Source organism: Lacerta agilis, chromosome 6, assembly GCF_009819535.1.
Source record: "Lacerta agilis isolate rLacAgi1 chromosome 6, rLacAgi1.pri, whole genome shotgun sequence".
Taxonomy (NCBI): Eukaryota; Metazoa; Chordata; class Lepidosauria; order Squamata; family Lacertidae; genus Lacerta; species Lacerta agilis.
The window spans coordinates 59,603,396-59,624,253 of NC_046317.1; the positions used below are offsets into that span (position 1 = coordinate 59,603,396).

Here is a 20,858-nt window from a genome sequence, read left to right on the forward strand (position 1 = left end):
CAATCTCATTTGAATGATGAAAACAGTTTGTTGGATTAAAGTGAGGGCTCATTATCCATTTGAAAATCATAAACATAGTAAATCTGACTTGAGAACTGATTAATTTAGCATTCTGGTAGCATCACTACTTGTATGTGGTTTTAGGAGGGGCCACAGAATTATTAATTTTATTCTACTTTCTATCACCAGTGTTGAATTAACACCAACGGATCTGTGTTCGGTAGGGTCCAGATGGTAGAATAAGTTTAGAAAATAGTATGAGCCACATTAAAAATGTGTACAGAATGGTTTGGTATTATCCTATATGTCCTTAGCCTGAAGCAGATACACAAATTAAACGTGGGGTGAAGAAATCGACCCACTCACAACCCTGCTGCACTTTCTTTTGCCACTTCAATTTTTAAGGATTAAGAAATTTCAGTTATCACCTATTTCCTGCTGAACACAACCATATGATCTACAATCAAACCAATATATATTTCAGATTATTCCTATATGAACAGTTGCCTAACTCATATACAGCCCTTATTTCATTTAATAGTTGCATAACAGGAAAATATCAGCAGGTATCATTTTCCCCCCAGAACAGCATCTCCCTGGCAATAAGATCTGCAGCTGCTCATTTCTGCTTATTATGCAGCAGTGGCAAGTATATGTTAACATTATCTTTCTCTTTCAGCAGTGTAGGCTTGACTGCTTTCTCCTTAAACACTATACTAGATCCCATTTGCTTTTGACATAAGCTGCCCTGACTGTAGGCTGATTCACACAACAACATGTTGGCCTATGTAAGAGTTTATCTCACAGTGAATTGTTGGTATTTTTAATAGTCTTGCAATGCTTAATATGATTCCAGATGGCAACTCTCCACATCTGACTCACTTTCTGAACGTTTTTCAGGAGGCAGAAAATTGCGATGTTTCGCCATGTTGAATGGGCCATACGAATGTCCATGGCGGAAATCACCAAAGAAAGGTAGATTCAGATGCCTGGGTGTCACATGTTAGCCACTTAAAAGCTTACTATATGGTGCCTGGAACTGCTTAGGGGAAATGTTTATTTGTAGATTCTTAATCCTAGCATTACCAGCCATCTGCTTCCTAGCGACTGCCATGATACAGTAATGCTGAGAGTAGAGACATCTACCTCCCCACAGGGAGGTGCCAAACACTCATCTTCTGCATCTGTAACCCCCCACTGGTAGAATGTGAAAATGCGCAATGCAAATCCTCATGGGCGATTCCAGCTTGCACTAAATTTCATTTCAGCTCTGCTATGCTGGATTTGTGGCATGGGAAAAGCATCCCGGATGCCAGCTCAACACACTGCCTGAATGAACATGCCCCTGCTTGGGCTCGGAGACATGTCTGCCAAAACCCTCTTTCCTAGATCCTGCCGTACCTTGTTGTAAGTGAGGGCTGCTCACTGCACTGGATGTGTATGGTGCTGAGCTCTTGCATGCTCCGCAGCCGGGTCGCTGGCACACTGGAGTTAGGCAGGTGGGTTGTCTTCTTGCTGCGGCGGGAACAGCAGGAGGTGCTCAGGCCTTGGTGGCTCGAAAGGGAGGGGCTGCGGCTGGATGGGTAATTCTGCATCGAGCTCTCCAGGCAGTTCTGCTCAAACATCTGCTCGTCAATGAACTCATGGTTCTGTCAGGGAGAACGTCAACAAATGTCAGGAACTTCCCAAGATGACTTTAAACAACCACTACCATCACCTAGAGGGCGACTACACTTTCATAGAATCATAGAGTTGGAAGAGACCACAAGGGCCATCCAGTCCAACCCCCTGCCAAGCAGGAAACACCTCAAACAAGGACCTTTGCATATTCTTTTTGGTTGTGCTTTTGGGAACCACAACATAACTCTCTTTCGAGAAGCCACTTAACTCTTCAGCATTTGGCTGGTGGCACTTCCTGTAATGTTGAAAAGGACATTTGCAGATGGAAACGTGCTTCAGCTGTATCCATCCATATCTACAGCCAACATATTTTTTTCTCTGCTCAGGTTCCTTCTCAGGCATTGACAGGAAGTGCCGCCATTGCAGCTGAAGGTGGAAGACACTTATACATTTGCTCAGTGGTCCTCCAGGTAATATCTGAAATGCGCTTGATTTCTGCTTATTTTCCCTAGGAAACCTGCTTTTTGAACACATATGTGCCCTTCTCACCCAACCAGTTCATACCCAGCTACTTGCTGAGAGAGCTTTTTTCACTATTCATTAACTTTGCAGCCACAATTGTATGAGGAACCCCAAAGAGAAATGTCCTTGAGGTCTGCCCCTTGACTGTGGAACTTCCTTCTCTTGGCAGTACCTGAGTCTGCAATATTGCTATTGATTGAGTTTTAAGATGTGTTTTGGATTTACTATGCTTCAAAAATAAGCCTATAAACAGACCTTCGGGACTTTGTTCAGTTCAGGGTGCATATGGCTGTGACAGCTCATCTGGTCATGATCTTGTCACTGCTAAGAACTACTGCTATTTCTATCTTCCTGCATCTTCCATGCCTTATAAGTTGTCCACAGATATTAATGTTGTGGCTCAGGATAAAATCCTGAAATTAATTAATTAATTAATTAATTAATTAATTAATATGAAAATTGAACCCTACTAAGTTAGTCTGTTAATCTCATTGGGTCTGCTCTGAATAGGACCAGCATTTGGATACAACCCAAAATAATTAAGAGTACTTCATGTGAAAAGTTCCATGATAAACATTTCCATGATAAATTTGAAGAAAGGTCTCTTACCTTGTTGGACGAGAAATTAGCAAGTTTTTGTGAATATGCACCCAATTACCCAAGATGCATTGCTATCCCCCCCCATTAATCTTTTTTCTGGAGCTGTAGGATGGAGTTGTGTCTAACTTTGTTCAAGTCTGAGAGAAGAGGAAGCACATATGTGTGGAAAATGTTTGAAGATTACTTGTGGGACTACACTCATTTTCCCATACCAAAACTCTTGTCACATTTCATTCGCTTCATTTCATTCCTGTCACTTATGGGTTTGGGAGCCAATCTTTGAGCACCCCCCTCCTACAGAAGGACTTACTCCTCAGAGAATTGTTTATTAAAATGTGAATAAACATAGAATCAGCACATTTTCACCTTTATGCACATCTCTAAATTTGATGCATTTTGCCCAAAATAGGGGAGGAGGAATCTCAAGCGAGGATTGCAAAGCACTCAGGTTCAGGTTCTACTAAAAGAAGTTCACAGATGAAATTAAATTAGGTAGAGAGGAATGCTGGCATATGGTGCAATTTTACCATTATAGAAAAGAGACTAGTAAGTGATAAAGGGCAAGACAAAGACTAGCAAGAATACAAACTGGCAAATGTGCACCATATGCCAACCACCTCCTTTGCATGATTTTTTTTTTGGGGGGGGGGGGAGCTTAGGCACTGTAGCCAATTAATTTTTACTTAGAGTAGATCCATTGAAATTGGTGGACCTCAGTCATGTCCATTCATTTCAATAGGTATACTCTGAGCATTACAAATACTGGATACAACCATAGGCATTTACTGCAGAATTGTCATGCCTCACTCACTCACTTTTTAGGGGAATCCACACAATACCGTTACCCAATTATTCTCATCATGAATTTCCCTGTGGTTTGTTCGTCCATCTTTCTCAGACTGAAGAAAGTCCATCTTTATTCAGAACACAGCCTCCACGGGCAGAGCTGCCTAATGTGCCATATTTTTCAACGGGCGTGGTTTTTACATAGGCAGCGAGATATCAGGAAAGTGAACTTAATCACAGCTCAGCACACATAACATTTGAGATGGGCACATTTTATGACGTGGTCATATTTTTTTGTTTATTAAACCAATCATTTAAATATCACTAAAACATTTTTCTGGCTGTAGTATGTTTTTTCTTGTGAAAAACCAACAACTCATAATGCTATAATGTTGTGGTTACAACCATTAGCCATGCCAGAGGGTAAAAGCTTTTTTAAAAAAATCAATTTCCTAAAATTTGCATTATTTTTGTAAAGTATTACGGTCCTACAACATCACTGTTATTGGCATCCATCTGTCTTGAAATACAGTGGTGCCCCGCTAGACGAATGCCTCGCTAGACGAAAAACTCGCTAGATGAATAGCATTCGTCTAGCGGAAGCTGCCCCGCAAGACAAAAAAGTCTATGGGGCTGCTTCGCAAGACGAAAAATTTCCGTCTTTTTTTTTCGTTTAGCGGAGCGCGGCTGTCATTGCCGCTTCGCTAGACGAAAAAAACGCTAGACGAAAAAATCCGCAGAACGAATTATTTTCGTCTAGCGGGGCACCACTGTACAATGGAGTGCACCTCTGAGGGTGAAGTCAATCACAGAATCACAGCACCTGTTGTGGCTGCAGAGACCAGTAACTTGCCACTGCTTCTTCCATGTTGTTTTTGCTGTGTTAGCAGAACCAAAGTCAACTCCTTGAGATGCAAGCCTGGGCAGTGTGCATGGATATCCTGGGTTGCTCAGTGAACAAGACCCCCTCCTTGGCCCCTCTGATGTCCAAAGGAAAGCAGAGCAATACATTTGGCACCAGCATATGACATCCAACCATCTTAAGGACTCCACCATTATACAAAATTTAACATTACGGTGGTTATACTGCTATAGCTCTCATAGGGAAAAACCCATTGGAAAAAACTTTTTACTGATAATTTTAATATACATAATAAATCAATCAATAAGAATCATAAAATGATACCCACCACAAAGTTATAGCAAATGTGTGCTGAGCTTCAAATGGCCTTACCCACAGCAGCTATGTCATGTCCACTGGTGTAGAAGGAACATAGGATGTACACATTGAAGGAGCTCAATAATCCCAGCAGTGCAGAAAGCCATGTGCAATTCTGCTTGTAGTTTACCACAGAAGGACAAAGACGTGTTAGCTGTGTGGCAGGAGCATAAGTATCTTGATTATATCATGACCTTCCTGATTTAACATTATGAAGCCGAGATAGACCTAAGCAAAGCAGGTTTGCGGTTAGGATGGCAAATGTTAGGAAGAACGACATGGTTAGGGGAAAGGTGAGGCCGATATTTTATAATCAACCCAGCTGAATAGCACAGAGCTGTCATTCTGTGCTTTCAGGTAGGAAGACAACTTGTGAGAAAGCTTCCACCTAGAACTCCAATTCCAGGAAAGAGGTGCCCTTCATATGTCACAGGACCTTTTTACCTGTAACTTTATTCTGTGGGGCTATCATAATCTTTAAAAGCCTGTTAGTATATGGGTAGGGTCACGCAGGCAGGTCTTCCCATGTACTCGACACCTGGCCAAGATCAAAGGAGATAATCCTGTGGGACAGTGGTTGGCAGCACCCACGAGGCACCAGGCTTTTGAACGTTTTGACAGCAGTTTGCACGCTACTCCCATAGTGCATGAAGAATACTCTAGAAATGTAATGTTGTGTAAGCTAGAATATCAATTTTAGCCAGATCAGGGAAATATACATTGCACAAAACAGGGGAGATATGACTGGTGTCTTGTACTTAACACAGGAGCGAGAAAGGATAAAACCTCAGAACATACACAACTCCCACAACCACACAGGGCAGATAACTTAACATTCATATTTAGCATATTCCTTTTTTGAGCTAGAAAGGGTGAAAAAAACAAACAGATAAAGCTGTTTTCCATTGGACAGTCTTAATAACACTCGAAGCCACCAGAGAGCAAAAGAGCACCAGCATGCACAATCTGCTAAAAACGGGATCAACAACAAGGAAGGAAACAGCACTCAAGACATGGCACAGAGACTGCAGCAAATGGATTGAATTAAGAAGGAAATACCTTGAAGGTGGAAGTTCGTACAGATAACAGGGGATCATCCCCAAGATAGGACAATCCCTACAGGACAACATGTCAACAAAAGATAAAAACACCATTGATTGTCCATCCCAGCATTCCAAAATCAACTCCCAGCATTCCACGTGGCATCTCACAAGTTTGAATGGGCAATAAGACCATTTCCTTTAACGCATTTCGCATTACACCACTAAGATGCTTTGGCTTCCTTTAGAGTCAAGTGGCCCAGAATAAAATATTATAAGCCATTTATCTGAAGCACCCCCAGATGGCAGCACCTGAGCAACTAAAAGCCATGGAGCTGAATTAGAGTAAAATAAGTAGTGCTGCTGAAGAAAATATGGGATGTATTGTGATGCAGAATATGGGGTATGGCTCTTGAATTTATTTCTTTGTTTTATCTTTTGTGCATTTTACAGGTTTTGTTTTGAGCAATTGCCTGAATTTGGAGATAATTAACCACAGCTTAGAATGACACTGAATTTCAACAGGCGTATGAATCTGATGAATCAATGAATCTGATTTCTGGTTTGAGGAAAAGGTGAATTACCCTTTCAAAACTGTTGGTAAAACTCTTTTATGTGTAGGTCATTCCTCATTCCACTGACAACTTTGTACCATTGTAGAATGACACTTTGGTGTTTCAACAATCCATAAATTATCGCAACAATTTCTTTTGTTAGTGCAATGCTTTCTTGATAGATTAGGTAAGTAAGTATGATGGAAAGACATGCATTTTCAGCACAAATGCTGACTGAACTGTTGTGATGGGTGCACTGAAAAACATACACCAAACATGCTGCATGTCAGTCCGTGGATGACAACTTCTGTGTTGAAAATGATGGATGGTTTGGGTCAGTAGCATACCCCTTCCTATAACCAAATAGCCATTTATCACTGATCAAAGTTGCAATGAGCCACATCTGATTCCACCCCCACCCCCGATTTCTGACAAAGCATTATACATATTTCCATTAGGATCTCAGCTTGGAGGATAGATGGGAAATAATTTATTATATTTCCTATCAGCTTAGTTCATATATATCTTGGTCATAAATTGCTTTTTTAACCAATTGGCTTTAAAGGCATTAGAAACCCCCCCTCCTCTATTATCATACTAAAATTAACCCAATGGCAATCCCTTCAGTAGTTTCACATTATTGTTGAGGCCGATGTTCTTTTCAGGCAACAAATATATGTAGAATCAATGCAGGGGACAGGAGTGGTTTGTGCCCTCTGAACAGAGCTTATGTACATACATGACCCAATCGATGCCCAAGTTGAAGAGGTTGGTTAATGCAGGAATCGGGCATTAAGTGCTGCGACGTCTGCAATTTGGAATTTCCTCCTCTTAAATAACAGGCAGGCACCATCTCTTGACTTTTGTGCCTAGGACATTCCTCTTTTAACAAGCCTTTTAAATTGCAATACTGAGATTTCCCAGTCTGCGTCTGTATTGGAATTGTTTGTAAAATGTTTAAATTATTTTGTCACTTGTTTGCTGCCCTAGGCTCCATTGGGAAGAAGGAGGCAATAGAAATTGAATAATATATCAGTTTATTGTGCCCCTTTCCCCATGTTGATTCTACACAAATTTGTTGTCTGAATAGCATTTGCATAAACAGTGCTCCTATTTCTTCATCACTGTTCCACCCCCCTTATTTCCTCTATAGTGTCCAAGGCAGTATACATAAAGATACCTACATTTCACTCCCCACAATGACCCTGTGAGGTAGGTAATTTGTGTAAGGCCACCCAGCAAGATTCGTGGCTGCGGGAGAATTTGAACTGAGGTCTCTTCACTCTGCTTCCAACACTCTGTTTACTCCCATACCAGACTGGATCTCTGTTTATCCATCTGATAGCAGGGATAGCAAACTTCATCCTTTAGCCTTTCCCCTCCTCCCCCCGTTTTTCTCAAATGAATATGACACAAATGCACAGTGATGCTTGTTTATGAATAAATGTCTCATCATGGAGATATTACCCAAGGCATATTGATAGTGCTTATTTCTTGGGTGGGGGCGTTGAACATGCTCATGCAACACATTAGTCTCTGCAGTCCATATGTGCCATGCCTCTGGATGTGGTGCCTTCTACCTGCTCCTACAGCTGGCAGGAACCACAGCAAGATCAAAATGGGCTGTGCATTCTGCACCCACCCTTGAGTTTCCCTATGGGAAAAGGTATCTGCTCTTCTCACGTATGCTGCCTGTGTTTAGGGTGGTCTGCTGCTGCACTGCAGAAACAGAGGCACAGGCAGCTGGAGATGGATAATAATCTAATGTTTTGAAGAAGTGGTGTCGAAAGACAACACAGATACGGGTCCCAATGCAGCTTTAGTTGTGGCCAAGTAGCCTCATGTAACACCTGAACGGGGATGTCCATTGTGAGGCTCATCAAATGACTCATCTAGCCAACTGAGTGTAGCCCAGATGAGCAATATGATACTAATGAGGATGCCACTAGAAGTGCATCTGCATTGGCTACCTGCATAGAAGACTGCTTTTATGTGCAGATCTCAGGCAACTGTCACATTATTCTATTCACAGGGCTGCTGTACACTTTTCATTGTAGTATGCAGTAGTTGAAATGCCCATCTTCTGAGCAGTACAGCTTTCAGCTTGGAGTATGCCATGCTGCTTTGATTCCTGGGTATAATCCAACAACTTGTAGGCAGTGCAAGACAGGTGTGCACGGCAGGCATCTCAAGTTGGCGCTAACCCAAAGCCAACTACTAGTAAGGACAAACCCTGAGCATCTCTGCCTTTAATTCTCTGTGGCAATATTTTGCTAGTCAACAAAGCAAAAAGACATGTTGAGTCCTGAGAGAAGCTACCTGTTGTGTTGCTTGGTGCAACACATTTAAAAAAAAACATGGTGCTGGAACTAAGGCATGTATAAAATATTTAGCACATCCCATCAACTGTTAATAACATATTTTTGTGTCTCCCAGGGTACATAAATCTATGTATTTTTGTTGTTTACTTTGTAGTACCCCTGCATCTTCTTCAATTGAAATCACCCCCAAGAGTGTGAGATTCAAAGTTAGAAGGCTTCCTGTTGCTACTTACAGTTGTTTTTTCCAAGCAGTGCAGTAGGTGGTGATGCTGACTTTCAATTATAGAAGTGGCTTTGCTGATGTGGTGTTCATCTTTCATAGATCCCTAAACAGAGAGAAAAGGCATTTGCAATGAGACCGCTGGCACAGAGAAAAAGGCAATCAGGTCTGCATCTGAAAATGCAGAATGGAAAAGATGAGCGAGGAAAAAGATGTGAAAAGCGCCCCCACCTTGTTAAATTGTAGTGTGAGAAGAGGCCCTAATCCTTTCACCCAGTTCTGGCCCAAGCCATGTTGCTGAACCAAAAATGGAGAAGAGCAGTACCAAGAGGACTGTAAGCCAGAGAAAGTGAGAGAAAAAGAGAAAGTTGGTGATGGTGGCGGGGGTCTTGAAGTGATTGATGCTCAACAAATTTATTTGTGATGAAATGTGGCCAACACATTTTGGTATTGGCAGGGCCATAGCTCATTGGTGGGGCACCTGCCTTGCATGCAGAAGGTCTCATGATCAACCCCTGGCATCTCCAGGTAGGGTTGGGACAGATTCCCTGCCTCAAACCCCGGAGAGCAGCTGACAGTCAGCATGGACACTGCTGAGCTAGATGGCCCAATCGCCTGACTCAGTACAAGGCAGATTCCTATGTTCCTGTATCACCTTCTCGAGGGCAAGAATCAGTATTAATTTGCACACCCACCTCTTAACAAGGGACCAGGCATGAAATTTTGGGATCTGCAAACAGGTAACACTGCTATTCTAACAAGGTCCAAACTCCTATGAATCCGAGGCATAGGAACCTGTAACCTAATTCTTGGATTTTTGTGTGAGCTCCCTTGTCAGTTAATGCCCTATTCCTAGCTTTTCTTTGCCAGCATTTTAGCTGTGCCAAGGGAATTCTGACCTTCTCATGCCCCCTCCAGCTATGTGGCATTGAGTGGTTGAGCAGGCCAGTCATTAAGCAAGGCTCTGTCCCGCCCCTGTTCTCTAGCCATGAGGCATTGGTGGGCAGGTATCAGGAAGCACCCCTTCATCTTCTAGAAGGTGCCTCAAAGTGCTCATCACTCCCAAATGAATGAATGAATGAATGAATGAATGAATGAATAGTCTTTATTACGGTCAGAGACCAGAAAATAACTCCCAAATAACTCAACCCCATGCTGTGTCCACCAAATGGAAATGTGAGGAACCTACCATTTAACCTACCAAAACTAAGCCAGAGTGAAGTAGGCAAAAAGCTTGCCATGTCCAAGGCTAGTCAGGACCTCCAGGAAGAAATTCTCCTACATGGACATAATTAAATGGCAACCAGAACATTTCCTACACTGGCTCCAAAAGGTGGGCAGGTGCGTGCAGCCCAAGAATCAGCAGAAGAACTGAATGGAGGCAGCAACTAGAAGCCAAATGCAGCCCACCTCCTTGCCAAAACAGCTGAAATGTTTTGCAGCTGACCTCCGCGGTTCACTCTCAGGTCAGGGGACTGGGGGCAAAAAGTGCTGTCCCTCTCACCGCCTAAGCTGGGGGAGGGAATAGAGTGTGATTTTTACAGTGAGTTGGTACAATAAGCGGAAGAATGTGGCACACCAAAATGCATTGCATATATTGCACACGTAAAAATAATAATCATTTGAGCATCATTTCAAGGCTTTGTCTCTCCTTTTTTGGCTTCCAAGACATGTCAAAGCGTGTACCCCATGATCACTTGCCATGTTACAGAGGAGAGTGAGCCATGTGCACCCCCAACAATATCATTATCCAAAGCTATGGGTTAGTTGTGACCTCAAGGCGTAACAAGCAGAGGGTTTCCCAAAGTACTGGTTTATTACACTTTGAAATAATGCATATTCTCTTCTTAAGTGGGCTCCCCTGTAAAGCCATTAAGTCCAGAGTCTAAAATTCCCTAAGTACATCACTGATTTGGCTTGGCATATGCCATTAGGCTAGCGTTCTGCCTTCTTATTTACAACATGTAACTAAAACACAAACTATTTAATCCATGTTGCATGGTTTGCAGTGGGGTGGGAAAAGAAATGAGAAGTGGTTGATTCATGCAAAGAGAATGGAAAGATCTCCACATCAACAATTCTTTTCTACACAGAAGCGTTGTAATTTACGGGAAGCAGAGGATACTTGCAGAAAGAGTAACTGGTCCTCATTTGCCACACAGCTCTGCCAACAAGCCAGCATTTCTGGGTCGCTTGTTAATGACTAATCCGAGATGTGCACACAAGGTGTGTGGGATCCCCAGCACTGCATGGATGACAAGCGACTTCATCTACTTGAAATAACTGGAATCTCAGCCCACGCTAAAGGCGAAGAGCTGCAGTTGAGTAGTTATATAGCTTATTAATAACCAGCACTTATGCAGAGCCAATATTTCTTCGCAAGACGTTTCACACCTGCATCGCCGTAAGAGAGCAGCATTCATCTTTTCCAAAAGGAAACAGAAGCCTTTTCCAGGTAATTATGGCTGTTGTTCCATCATTGCAGTAGACGGCAATGCATTCTTTCCCCAGCTAGTGGGCCCTTTGACATTGTCCCAGCACTCAGCGGCAATGTCATATCACTGGCATTCTATTACAGTTTAGACTGCTGTGTCCAAACAGCCACTCTAAAGCTACTCTAAATGAATTTTTCAGCTGCTTTCTTTTTGCTTGTTAGTTTCTTGGGTGTGCCTGTCTAGGACCCTGGAGATGCCTTTCTAAGACGGGCAGGTCCACAGGTCCATGGTAGAGCACATGCCTTTCAGCTGTTGCTGGTCTGCAGCACCTATCTGCCATGGGGCTGTCAGGTAAGGAATGTCCAGAGTGAGGAATTAACTCTTTATTGTCAAAATTACACTTGCAAGTTTGGAAAAGGCATGTCCATCAGTCCTACATCTCTCAGCTGCTCCTACATGTGTACCCAATGAGGCAGTTGTAGCTACAGAGAGGGCCCACCCCAACCTCAGCTCTCCCACCTGAGTTTTCTGCAAGCAGTCAAAGACTACACCTGTGTGTAACCTGTTTCTGCTCCTCCCGCTTCAATCCTCTTTTGGTCCTGGGGGACAGTGGAGCAGGAGAGGTGAGGCAGGAGTAGAAGGAGTGGCAGCCCTTGACTTTACACCACCTTGACCCTCTCTAACTCCTCCTGCACCTGTTCTCCAATCCTGCAGCTTCTCCTGCCTCTGACTCTCATCTCCTGGCTCCCCCAGATCACTTATCCCTTCCTCCAAGTCAGTCTCCAACCTCTCTTCTCCCAGTGCCCACTCCTCAGTGTCCAGCCAGTCCCTGGCACCTGTCTTCCCTGGTCATTTTATTTCTAGGAGGACTAGAAACTTACATTTAAAAAAAGCCTAGGGTCATTAAAGGCTTTTGTGGCTTCTATTGTGCCTGTGCATTGTATTGGTGACCCCTGTTTGACAAGAAAAGCATGCACTGCATCACTGAGCCATGGTCCGCCCTGAAAAGTGCTCCACTGCTTGAGTCATGTCAGTTTTCTTGCGGGTTGCCTCACATCTTTTTCCATGCCTGCATTACGCCCCCCTCCATACCCGAAAAGAGCCCCTTGAGTGGCATAGCTATGCTGTTTGGGAGCTTCTTAAAATACCTAGGAACAAAGCATTGGATCAGGTTTTAAAATGTGTAACTACGGCAAATGAATATTTTGTCATCTTCACACATTGTAACTGAAACTTGAAAAACACAGACATTTTCACCCGCTTGTTTAAGCGCAGTAAAACAGATCAGCTGGCCTACCATGGGCGACCTATTTTCCTGGCCTCATCAAGCTGTTCTCCTAATAAGGACATCACCTATTTTAAAAAGTATCTGTTATGTCAGGCTCTGCCTGATAGGCTTTTGTGTATATTACAAAGCCCCAGATTTTGTGAATGGGCTGTGTACATCACTTACCTTTTGATTCAAGGGCAAGGTTTGCCCAGAATTGGAGAGGAAGGAGCTAACTAGATGCAGGCTGTGAGGTCTTTTTTATACACTGAAAATAGAATTCTTTCATTTCCCCTTTTCAGTGGCAGCAGCTTTAGAAACCACATGGCTAAGGATTGTGTGTGTGTGTGCTTGTTTAATTTAAACTCCCTGACCCTGAACTCCACCTCAATTTCACAGCATGTCTTCTGTGATCACTTCCATCAATTTATTTTTTGCGTTGAGTGGTTGGGATTTTCAAACACCATTAGACCCATTAAAATGGCAATTATGCATTCAAAGGAGCTCCTTGAACTTAGGTTGATTTTCAACAAGATGTTTTAGGGAATCCCTTTCCAGTGTTGTTCTTAGAAAAATATATATATCATTACCATTATCATGATGCCATTATAGATCACTTTTTATTGTATTGCCATGCAACTACAAAATCTTTTCTATATTGCAGTTTATATAGCATTTAAAAAGTGTGCTTAGCAATCTCACCTTGGACTACATAAATCTCCAGACAACCATAAGGAGTGCGTCATTATTTCCAGAATGTACTTTTACAAGGTCATCCAATGGAATTGATGGTAGAGCCACAAGGAGTAAACATTGATTTTGTGCTTCAACATCAAAAGACTAGGAACAGAGAATGGTGTTAATGCCCTCAGCAAGGGCTATAAACTGGTGAGGCTGGCCCCATCCCTTGGCTGGGCTCTCAATGCTGCCTTATCAGATTTCTAAGGGCCACTTTACACATTACAAAGTTCCAGCACAGAAGTTACTTCCATGTTGGGTACTGCATGACTACTGGACATAGATTACAATGTGTAATAATCCTTCAGACATGTAGATTGTTGCATGTTCATGTATTGGGCACCTGTAGTTAACCACACACAAGCTGGAAATGGATGCTTGGCTAACATTGTTGAGAAACAGTGTTTGAGTTTTCATCTCTGTTGATATTTGGCTCTCTTCCAGCTCCGCACCATTGTAACAAAGCAGTAAAATGAAATGAAATTCAGTTGCTAGACAGCATACATGATATCAAACTAAACAGTGGTTTGTTACCTGCTACTCATACCACCACTGTACAAATAATCCACCCCCTCCCTTACACTTGCATGCATGCACACTCATACACACACATCAGTATGGGAGTCAGATATTTGTCACAGTGCTTCTCACTATATCAACCAGCCTGAGCCCTGAGATTGGGTAGGCAGATCGGGGGCTGCTTCTGGTCCCATCAACTTAGGGTAGCCTGTTGTGTGGGGACCAGGAGCAGGGCTTTCTTTGTGGTGGTGCCCCAGCTGAGCAACTCCCTCCTCTTGGAGGTGTGGATGGCCATGACATTGATGAGCTTCTGGTGCATGGGGGAAACTCACTCGTTTTCCTAATGCTTTGCAGGCCATACTTAGTTTTATTATAATTTTTCAGTTTCTAGTCTTGCATTTTATACTGATTATTATTGCTTCACTGATGTTTTTGAACTGTATCCCCCCCCCCCCCCGCGGAAATCTTATTGATCCCTTTGTTTTGATGTTACAGACACTGAGGTAGTCCTTGACAAAAAAAGGTGATATATAAGAACACCAAATAAATAACTCAATAAATTGGATGCTGCCAGCTGAAATTTCTTTCTAAATACAGTAAAGGTACATGCCCTCAGTGTTGTATCATTTTAACACTCCACAACCCAAAATCAGTTGGGCCCAGTATTTTGGAATCTCCATCACACATGCCTAAGAAGCTTATTAAATGCCCATAGGGCTAAAATTAACTTACATAACAGATTAAGAAAAGAGCAAGTGCTACCATTAATCTATCCAGAAGGATTCCTCAGCAGGAATGCTACATTTGTTGAGCAAGACTTAGAAAACAAAAACCAGAGTTAGGAGAGGAATCTTTAGTTATCAGCTCCTGCCATGGTCAGCTAGAGAGTAAATGCTGAAGGAAATTGAAAGAACTTGAGATGCATCTTCATGGACTCTGATAAAATACTTGAGTTCTTTAGATCCTCCTGGATGGATGCATTACACTTTGACAATGCTGCAATTACCATAACCCCTTTCCCCATATTATGAGGAGATGTGTGTTTCTTGAGAAACAGCACATAAAAACTGAATGCCATAAAATGGCACCAGGGTTTAACTTTTGTCTTGATGTTTTAAAACTGGGAGGCTATTAGTTTTCAAAATAAGAATAATATCCACCGTGTCTCATTATGGGAGATGTTTAATGCAGGCTCCTCTTGACTGATTCAGAAATGTAAGCAGATTGTTCATAGCAATGTCTTCAGAATGGAGCTCATCTTTAGAGGGAAGGGTTCTAATTAAGATCCAGCAAACAATCTACTCTGTAACTTGCAATTAAGGAAATAATTGATTTACTGTAATGATTAATCATGTAATGCTTTCAGCCTCAACATTTCTGAACTTCAAAAAACAACACAGCTAATGTCAACCAACTCAAATCGGTTCCTTCAGTGATTAATGGGAGCAGACAGCCTAAGCACTAGTATTACACAAGTGCTCAGAGAAGCGTGGCTGTGAATTTCAAGAGTGCATTTGAGCAGAGGATGTGTCTCAGGTTGCTGTGGGCATCTAAAGCCAGCCTCTTCATTAGCAGAAAAATCATTCTTTGCTGAAAAGAAGAAGCCCTGAAGAATAGTTAGAGGCTGAGCCAGGATACCAAGACAGTCTAGCTCTGCCAAAAAATCCTCATTCTGTTTGCCCATTTCAGTCCAAAGGAACAGTCCAAGATATGTTGCCATGGCATCAAATAGTAAACCGTATCCAGTGCGCTGCTTCCTGTTCAGCACACTGTATTTCAGAATGGGGAGAGAGATTTGCAAGCTATGGGGGTGGGGGTGGCGGCAGGGGGGGGGGAGGACAACGTGTGCTACATTTCATGGTATGAGTGGCTTTAGGCTACAAATGCAGCAGAGAGTCCCATGGTACCACTTCACTATGGCACGAGCTTTCATATGCAAGAGCCTTAGCTTAGCAGATGCAGGAACACGACCAGTCTTCTGAAGTCCGTCTTGCAATGCATATTTGGCTCCATAATATTTCTGAGAGCCCGACAAGACCGAAAACACAGACTTGGCCTCTCAAACCATTGGCTTTGGTACCATCTTTTAGCTACAGTACAGGATTAAGCAAAATGTGGCAGTGTATCCCAGACGTTGCCCTTCTGTGCAGCCCTTCTGTTCAGCAGTGACATAGCATATGCCAGCGCTGCCCTGGGTGGGCGTGCTTCTGAGGGGGGTGGGGCATGGGGAGCGCTCCTGAGGGGTGTGTGGGGTGCTCCCGAGGGGCACTGGGCACTGAGGGTGCCCTCCCAGGTGTGGGATAACCACTCGGGTGCATGGAGCAGCGTGTGCACCCTGCAGCTGGGGGTGGAGCGAGCCGCCCACGGGGGCAGAGCGAGCCGCCGATGGCGGACATTCGGCACACCGCCTGCCTGTGACTGCCAAATGTCACCCCTCTCAGCAAAGACACCTGGGGAGATCTGCCCCCACTGCACCCCCTTCCTCCGCCCCTGCTGTTCAGAACTCCAGGTAAACCTGGAACCAGAAGATCTGAAGTCCCATTTGGGGTTTAAAGAAAAGAGGGGAGGTTTTAAGAGATAATTGCTACCCTGACCCTCCTGCAGCCTTCCTCTGATTTGCAACATAAAGCTAGTAGTCCAGTGAACCATTGGGGACAGGGGCGAGGGCTTAAGCTTTCTTAGTTAAGCTTCTCAAAAACAAAACAGAAAAGCCTTTTCATAAGTGTCAAATGATTAGTTTCCCTGTTTATTTCCAACACCATCTACTATGGTACATATCCGTCACCTGAACTACTGGAAAATATGTATCAGTAAGCAAAGTGGAAACACCATGATATTTTTAAGATCTTGACCCAGAAGCTGGTCCTTGAATTGGATGAACTCAGAGTTCTGCTGTCAGATTCATTGAGAGCCAATCACAGTCTTGTTCATTCTGAGTGCCGCTTTGGGCGAGTGAAAACTGTAATGACACACAGCCATATTTTTTGTTCAATAGGACCAGATAAGTTCTGCAGAGCACATTCAACACTTGAAGTGCTATAAGAAGCATAACCATGATTAGTACATTTGTTTATTACATTCCTGGTACTGTATTTTATGATTATTGGTTTTGATCTATGCTGTTGGATATGTTAGTAGAAGAGCAGGATATAATGAATTATTGCTCTGCAAATGATCATATATAAATAATCTGCAAATGTCAGAATGCATTAAGTATCATATTCTCCAATTTATTTATTTATGTATTATTATTGTTATAGACACTGATCTCTTTGGTAAAGGTCTCTCAGTGGAGGTGATTTAGCAGCAAAAAAAATTGAGGAGCAATATAGAAAACAGGACGGGGGCGGGAATCCAGTCAATTCTGCATGCCTTTTTTGAAGATACCATGATGTTTTAAAACACTATGCAATCCTGGATATGATTTAGGATTCCTGGATTCCTGCAGCATCTTCTCTGTGTCTGTGTTGCTAAATCATCAAATCTTATTAACTCATCTGAGCTGGCACTTGGAGCGTGAGCCAAGTCACGACAATACTGTGCTGTGTTCAAAGGGTTTGCTGTGTTTTGCTACCAATCTCTGTTTCTAGGATATATTTTAGGAACAGTAAATGCAACATTTAATACTGCTTCCAGTGGGTGTCACTGCCACCTGCATCTAGCAGGAAATAAGGCAATTGCCTGCTAGAGAATGAAAAATTGGTATCAACAGAATCAGGGCCAGATATGGTAAATTGCAAGGCTGAGCAAATGTTATCTCCCCCCACCTCCAACATCCCCCCCTCACTGTATGTATTTATACAAGGGAAACTTTGTATTTGCTTATAGTGATGGCTACCATACTGGGGTTGGCAAGCAATGAGAGCAGGGGCACAGTCCCGTGTGTGTGTGTGTGTGTGTAATTGTAATGTAAGAGAGGCTACTGAAAATGCAATCAATAGTCTGTTCTTCCCCTTACCCATGCTCACTGGGCAGCAACAAAAAAGGCTAGGCTTGCAAACAAGCAGCATTTAATTAAAAGTGCAGGAACCTCTAAAAGCCTCAAAAGAGCTTTACAAGCTGGCTGTGCAATTGTGTTTTATTACAGCAACAAAATTCTCACAAACCAGGTCTGCAAAAATGTAGGAGGGCAACAAAGAAGTGGCAATCAGGATGTTCTGTAAAAAAAAAAAAGTAAACAAAGGATTGCCATTCTAGTGAAAAGAACAATCCTAGCTGGTCAGTGTTTGAGTCTGGGATAGAATTACGGTAATCCACCTCTCTCTCCAAGGTACCCCACACTTCCTGGCAGGCTTCCTTGTGTGCCTTTAGCAGCTGTGGAACAAACCAAACCGAAATTTCCTCACCTGGAGATGCAGAGATTGGGAAAGCTGCTGCTACATTTTCCTTATCAGCCTACCATCTTTCAGATTGTTTCATGCTTCTGTTGAAAGGCATGCAGGTGACAAAAACTCATGTCACAATTACTTTTTGAAATCTTCAAGATGCCCCTGCAGGATTTGTGATTGTTTTCATCACAAGTGCACTGCATCATTTAGATTTGTGTAGCTTTAAAACGGCCAATTACATCAAGTGAAGCTGAGCTAGCAAAACAAAAGTTTGGAATACTAAAAAGGAGGGGGGAAAGGTGTTCTAAGTCAAGGCAGATTTAAAACAAAACAGGTGCCAAACTTCAGAAAGGGCTGGTGGACTGGAGAGAAGGTCTAGAGATTTCAGGCTTTCAACACCTTTAGCAACTGGATTTGTTACTTCATGGGTCAAGGGACCCTGCATTTTACTCTGACAATGTTGACTATGTGTTGTACCTTTTATGGGCTCTAAAAGCAGGAAGCATCTCTTCAACTTGAGCGTAAGAATGGTATCCCAACCCTCTCAGCATGTATTATTGGAAATCTGAGCTGTAACACACACTATAGGTGCTACAGGGATGCTTCCAAAAATGGTCCTGCATGGCATGTGATTCCTATTCTAGCTGCTCTATTGTCTTCTGCAGTTTATGAAGGAACTAACTACAAGCTGAATTAATGGTAACTCAAACTTTATTCATGATGAAACATGGGAGCCTGCACAGAGTAGTTACTCCTCTAGGCAGATCTCCAAAAGCTGGCTTCCTGGGGTGGAGCTGTTTCTCTTGAAGGGGCCACATGTCAGACATTTATTTGATAATACATAAACTACAGTTGCATAATGGAGAAACAGAATGGAACCACATGGGAGAGTTCGAGGGTTTCGCCTGGGTGCTGGTGGGAGCAGCTCCAGGTTCTCATGACCTAGAGTGGGCTCCCTACCCTTCCCACTTTGAAAGCACACATTTCTACCATTTTTTTGCAATTTTTAACACACCCTCTGCACCAGTTTCCTAAGCATGTGGAAGCTGCAAGGAGGTTTGTGCCAGAGTTTGTGCCAGGATGAAAGGGGAAAAAGCAGCTGGCTCCTGCAGAGGGAATGAACAACCTCTTAATGGCCGTGGTGCCCTGTGTTTAGGCAGAATTCACCTCCCACAGCAAGAGGAGTGGGCCAGAAGGATTAGAGAATGTGTTGCATCTCAGTTCATTGGGCTTTTCAAACAACCAAGGTCTCCATGCCTTGCAAACTGCTGAGCTGTTAGCACCAGCCTTGGCTGTTGGCAGAGATGTGGAGGTCCATGTGCATTGTGCACATCTTCATGTTATGGCTTAGAACACTCACCACAGGAAGGCCATTCTCACTGGTATTGCCATAGCAACCATAATAGGTGCTGCTTTGATCCTAAGCTCCCTCAATTTCAAAATAACTGAACCTCCAGTTAAGTGTCCTCATACTCATAGTGTCAGGGCAGGCTGTGGTGCTTACTAACAGGTGTAGCGATTGCTGTGTCAAGCATTTTCTGTTATAATGAGGCCCACGTGTGACAGATCAGATGAGTGAGCAAAGACACACAAGCTGTGCATTAGGTTGCCTCCATTAGATGATCTTTCCTTGACCGAGGACTGCTTTTTTAAAAAACAAAATCCTTGAAAATGTGTTAATACTTGCTCTGGCCTTGATCAGGCTTAATATAACAACCAGCTCACACTGATGTTACATCTGCTGAGAAATCTGCTGAACTTCACACTTTCCTCCCTTTCACTGAGTTACTAAGATTAGCCTCTAAATACTTTGCTGTTAGACGTGAAACAACCACAGTGACAGGTAGTTTGTGTGGTTAATGCTAGGAGACATTCCATCCTGCAGGACTGAAACCTTCAAGTCCTCATTGGCTGGAATTTAAACATCTGCTGTTACTGCTATTTTCTGATATTTTCTGTATAGCTTGCCATTGTTTCCCTCCAGATTTTGTTGGACTCCAACTCCCAACAGTCTCAGCTGTATAGCCAATGGTCAGGAATGATGGGAGTTGTGGTCCAAGAACATATGGAGGGCCACCAGTTCCCCATCTCTGCACCGCCTCAACTACTCCTGAGTCAGAGTACAAGCTGCTCCTAATGGCTATGCAGCATTTAGCCATTTCTGTAGATAGCATAGATCAGGCATCCCCAACCTTCGGCCCTCCAGATGTTTTGGACTACAATTCCCATCATCCCTGACCACTGGTCCTGTTAGCTAGGGATCATGGGAGTTGTAGGCCAAAACATCTGGAGGGCTGCAGGTTGGGGATGCCTGGTATAGATAGCTTGTCCATCCTTAAAAACACACACACATACCCCAGAGATTTAGCTCCCTCTCTAGACAGCCCGTTCCATTGCTAAACTGCTCTTAGAGCTAAGAAGGCCTTCTTAATATAAAGCCTGAAGCTAATGTTTTCATAAACCCTGCTGAGGGACTTATCATTGATGTAAGTTCTCTAAATTTGCTCCAGCGACATTTACACTAGTCTAAATATATTGAGGATACCAATCACAGTTCTGGATTATTGGTACTCTTTGTCTTTCTGTCACCGTTAAAGCATCAATCCTGTGCTTTCCACAAAAAGCCCAGTATGCTTCCATTGCAACTCTTTCCTTTTGCAGTTGTATTCCAGCTACCTACATTTAGCGC

At 43.0% G+C, this 20,858-nt stretch overlaps 1 protein-coding gene across 5 annotated transcripts in view; it reads right to left on the reverse strand.

Moving 5' to 3' along the window:
- KCND3 (potassium voltage-gated channel subfamily D member 3) overlaps positions 1 to 20,858 on the reverse strand; it is a 274,156-nt gene that overhangs the window by 3,472 nt on the left and 249,826 nt on the right. For 4 of the 5 annotated variants that reach the window (XM_033152953.1, XM_033152950.1, XM_033152951.1 and 1 more), the window contains exons 5-7: positions 8,896 to 8,988; positions 5,807 to 5,863; positions 1,402 to 1,649 (exon numbers count right to left, since the gene is read on the reverse strand). In XM_033152953.1, the coding sequence (XP_033008844.1) occupies positions 1,402 to 1,649; positions 5,807 to 5,863; positions 8,896 to 8,988 (398 nt within the window). The remainder of the gene's footprint in view (positions 1 to 1,401; positions 1,650 to 5,806; positions 5,864 to 8,895; positions 8,989 to 20,858) is intronic. The other variant, XM_033152949.1, reaches the window with a different exon arrangement.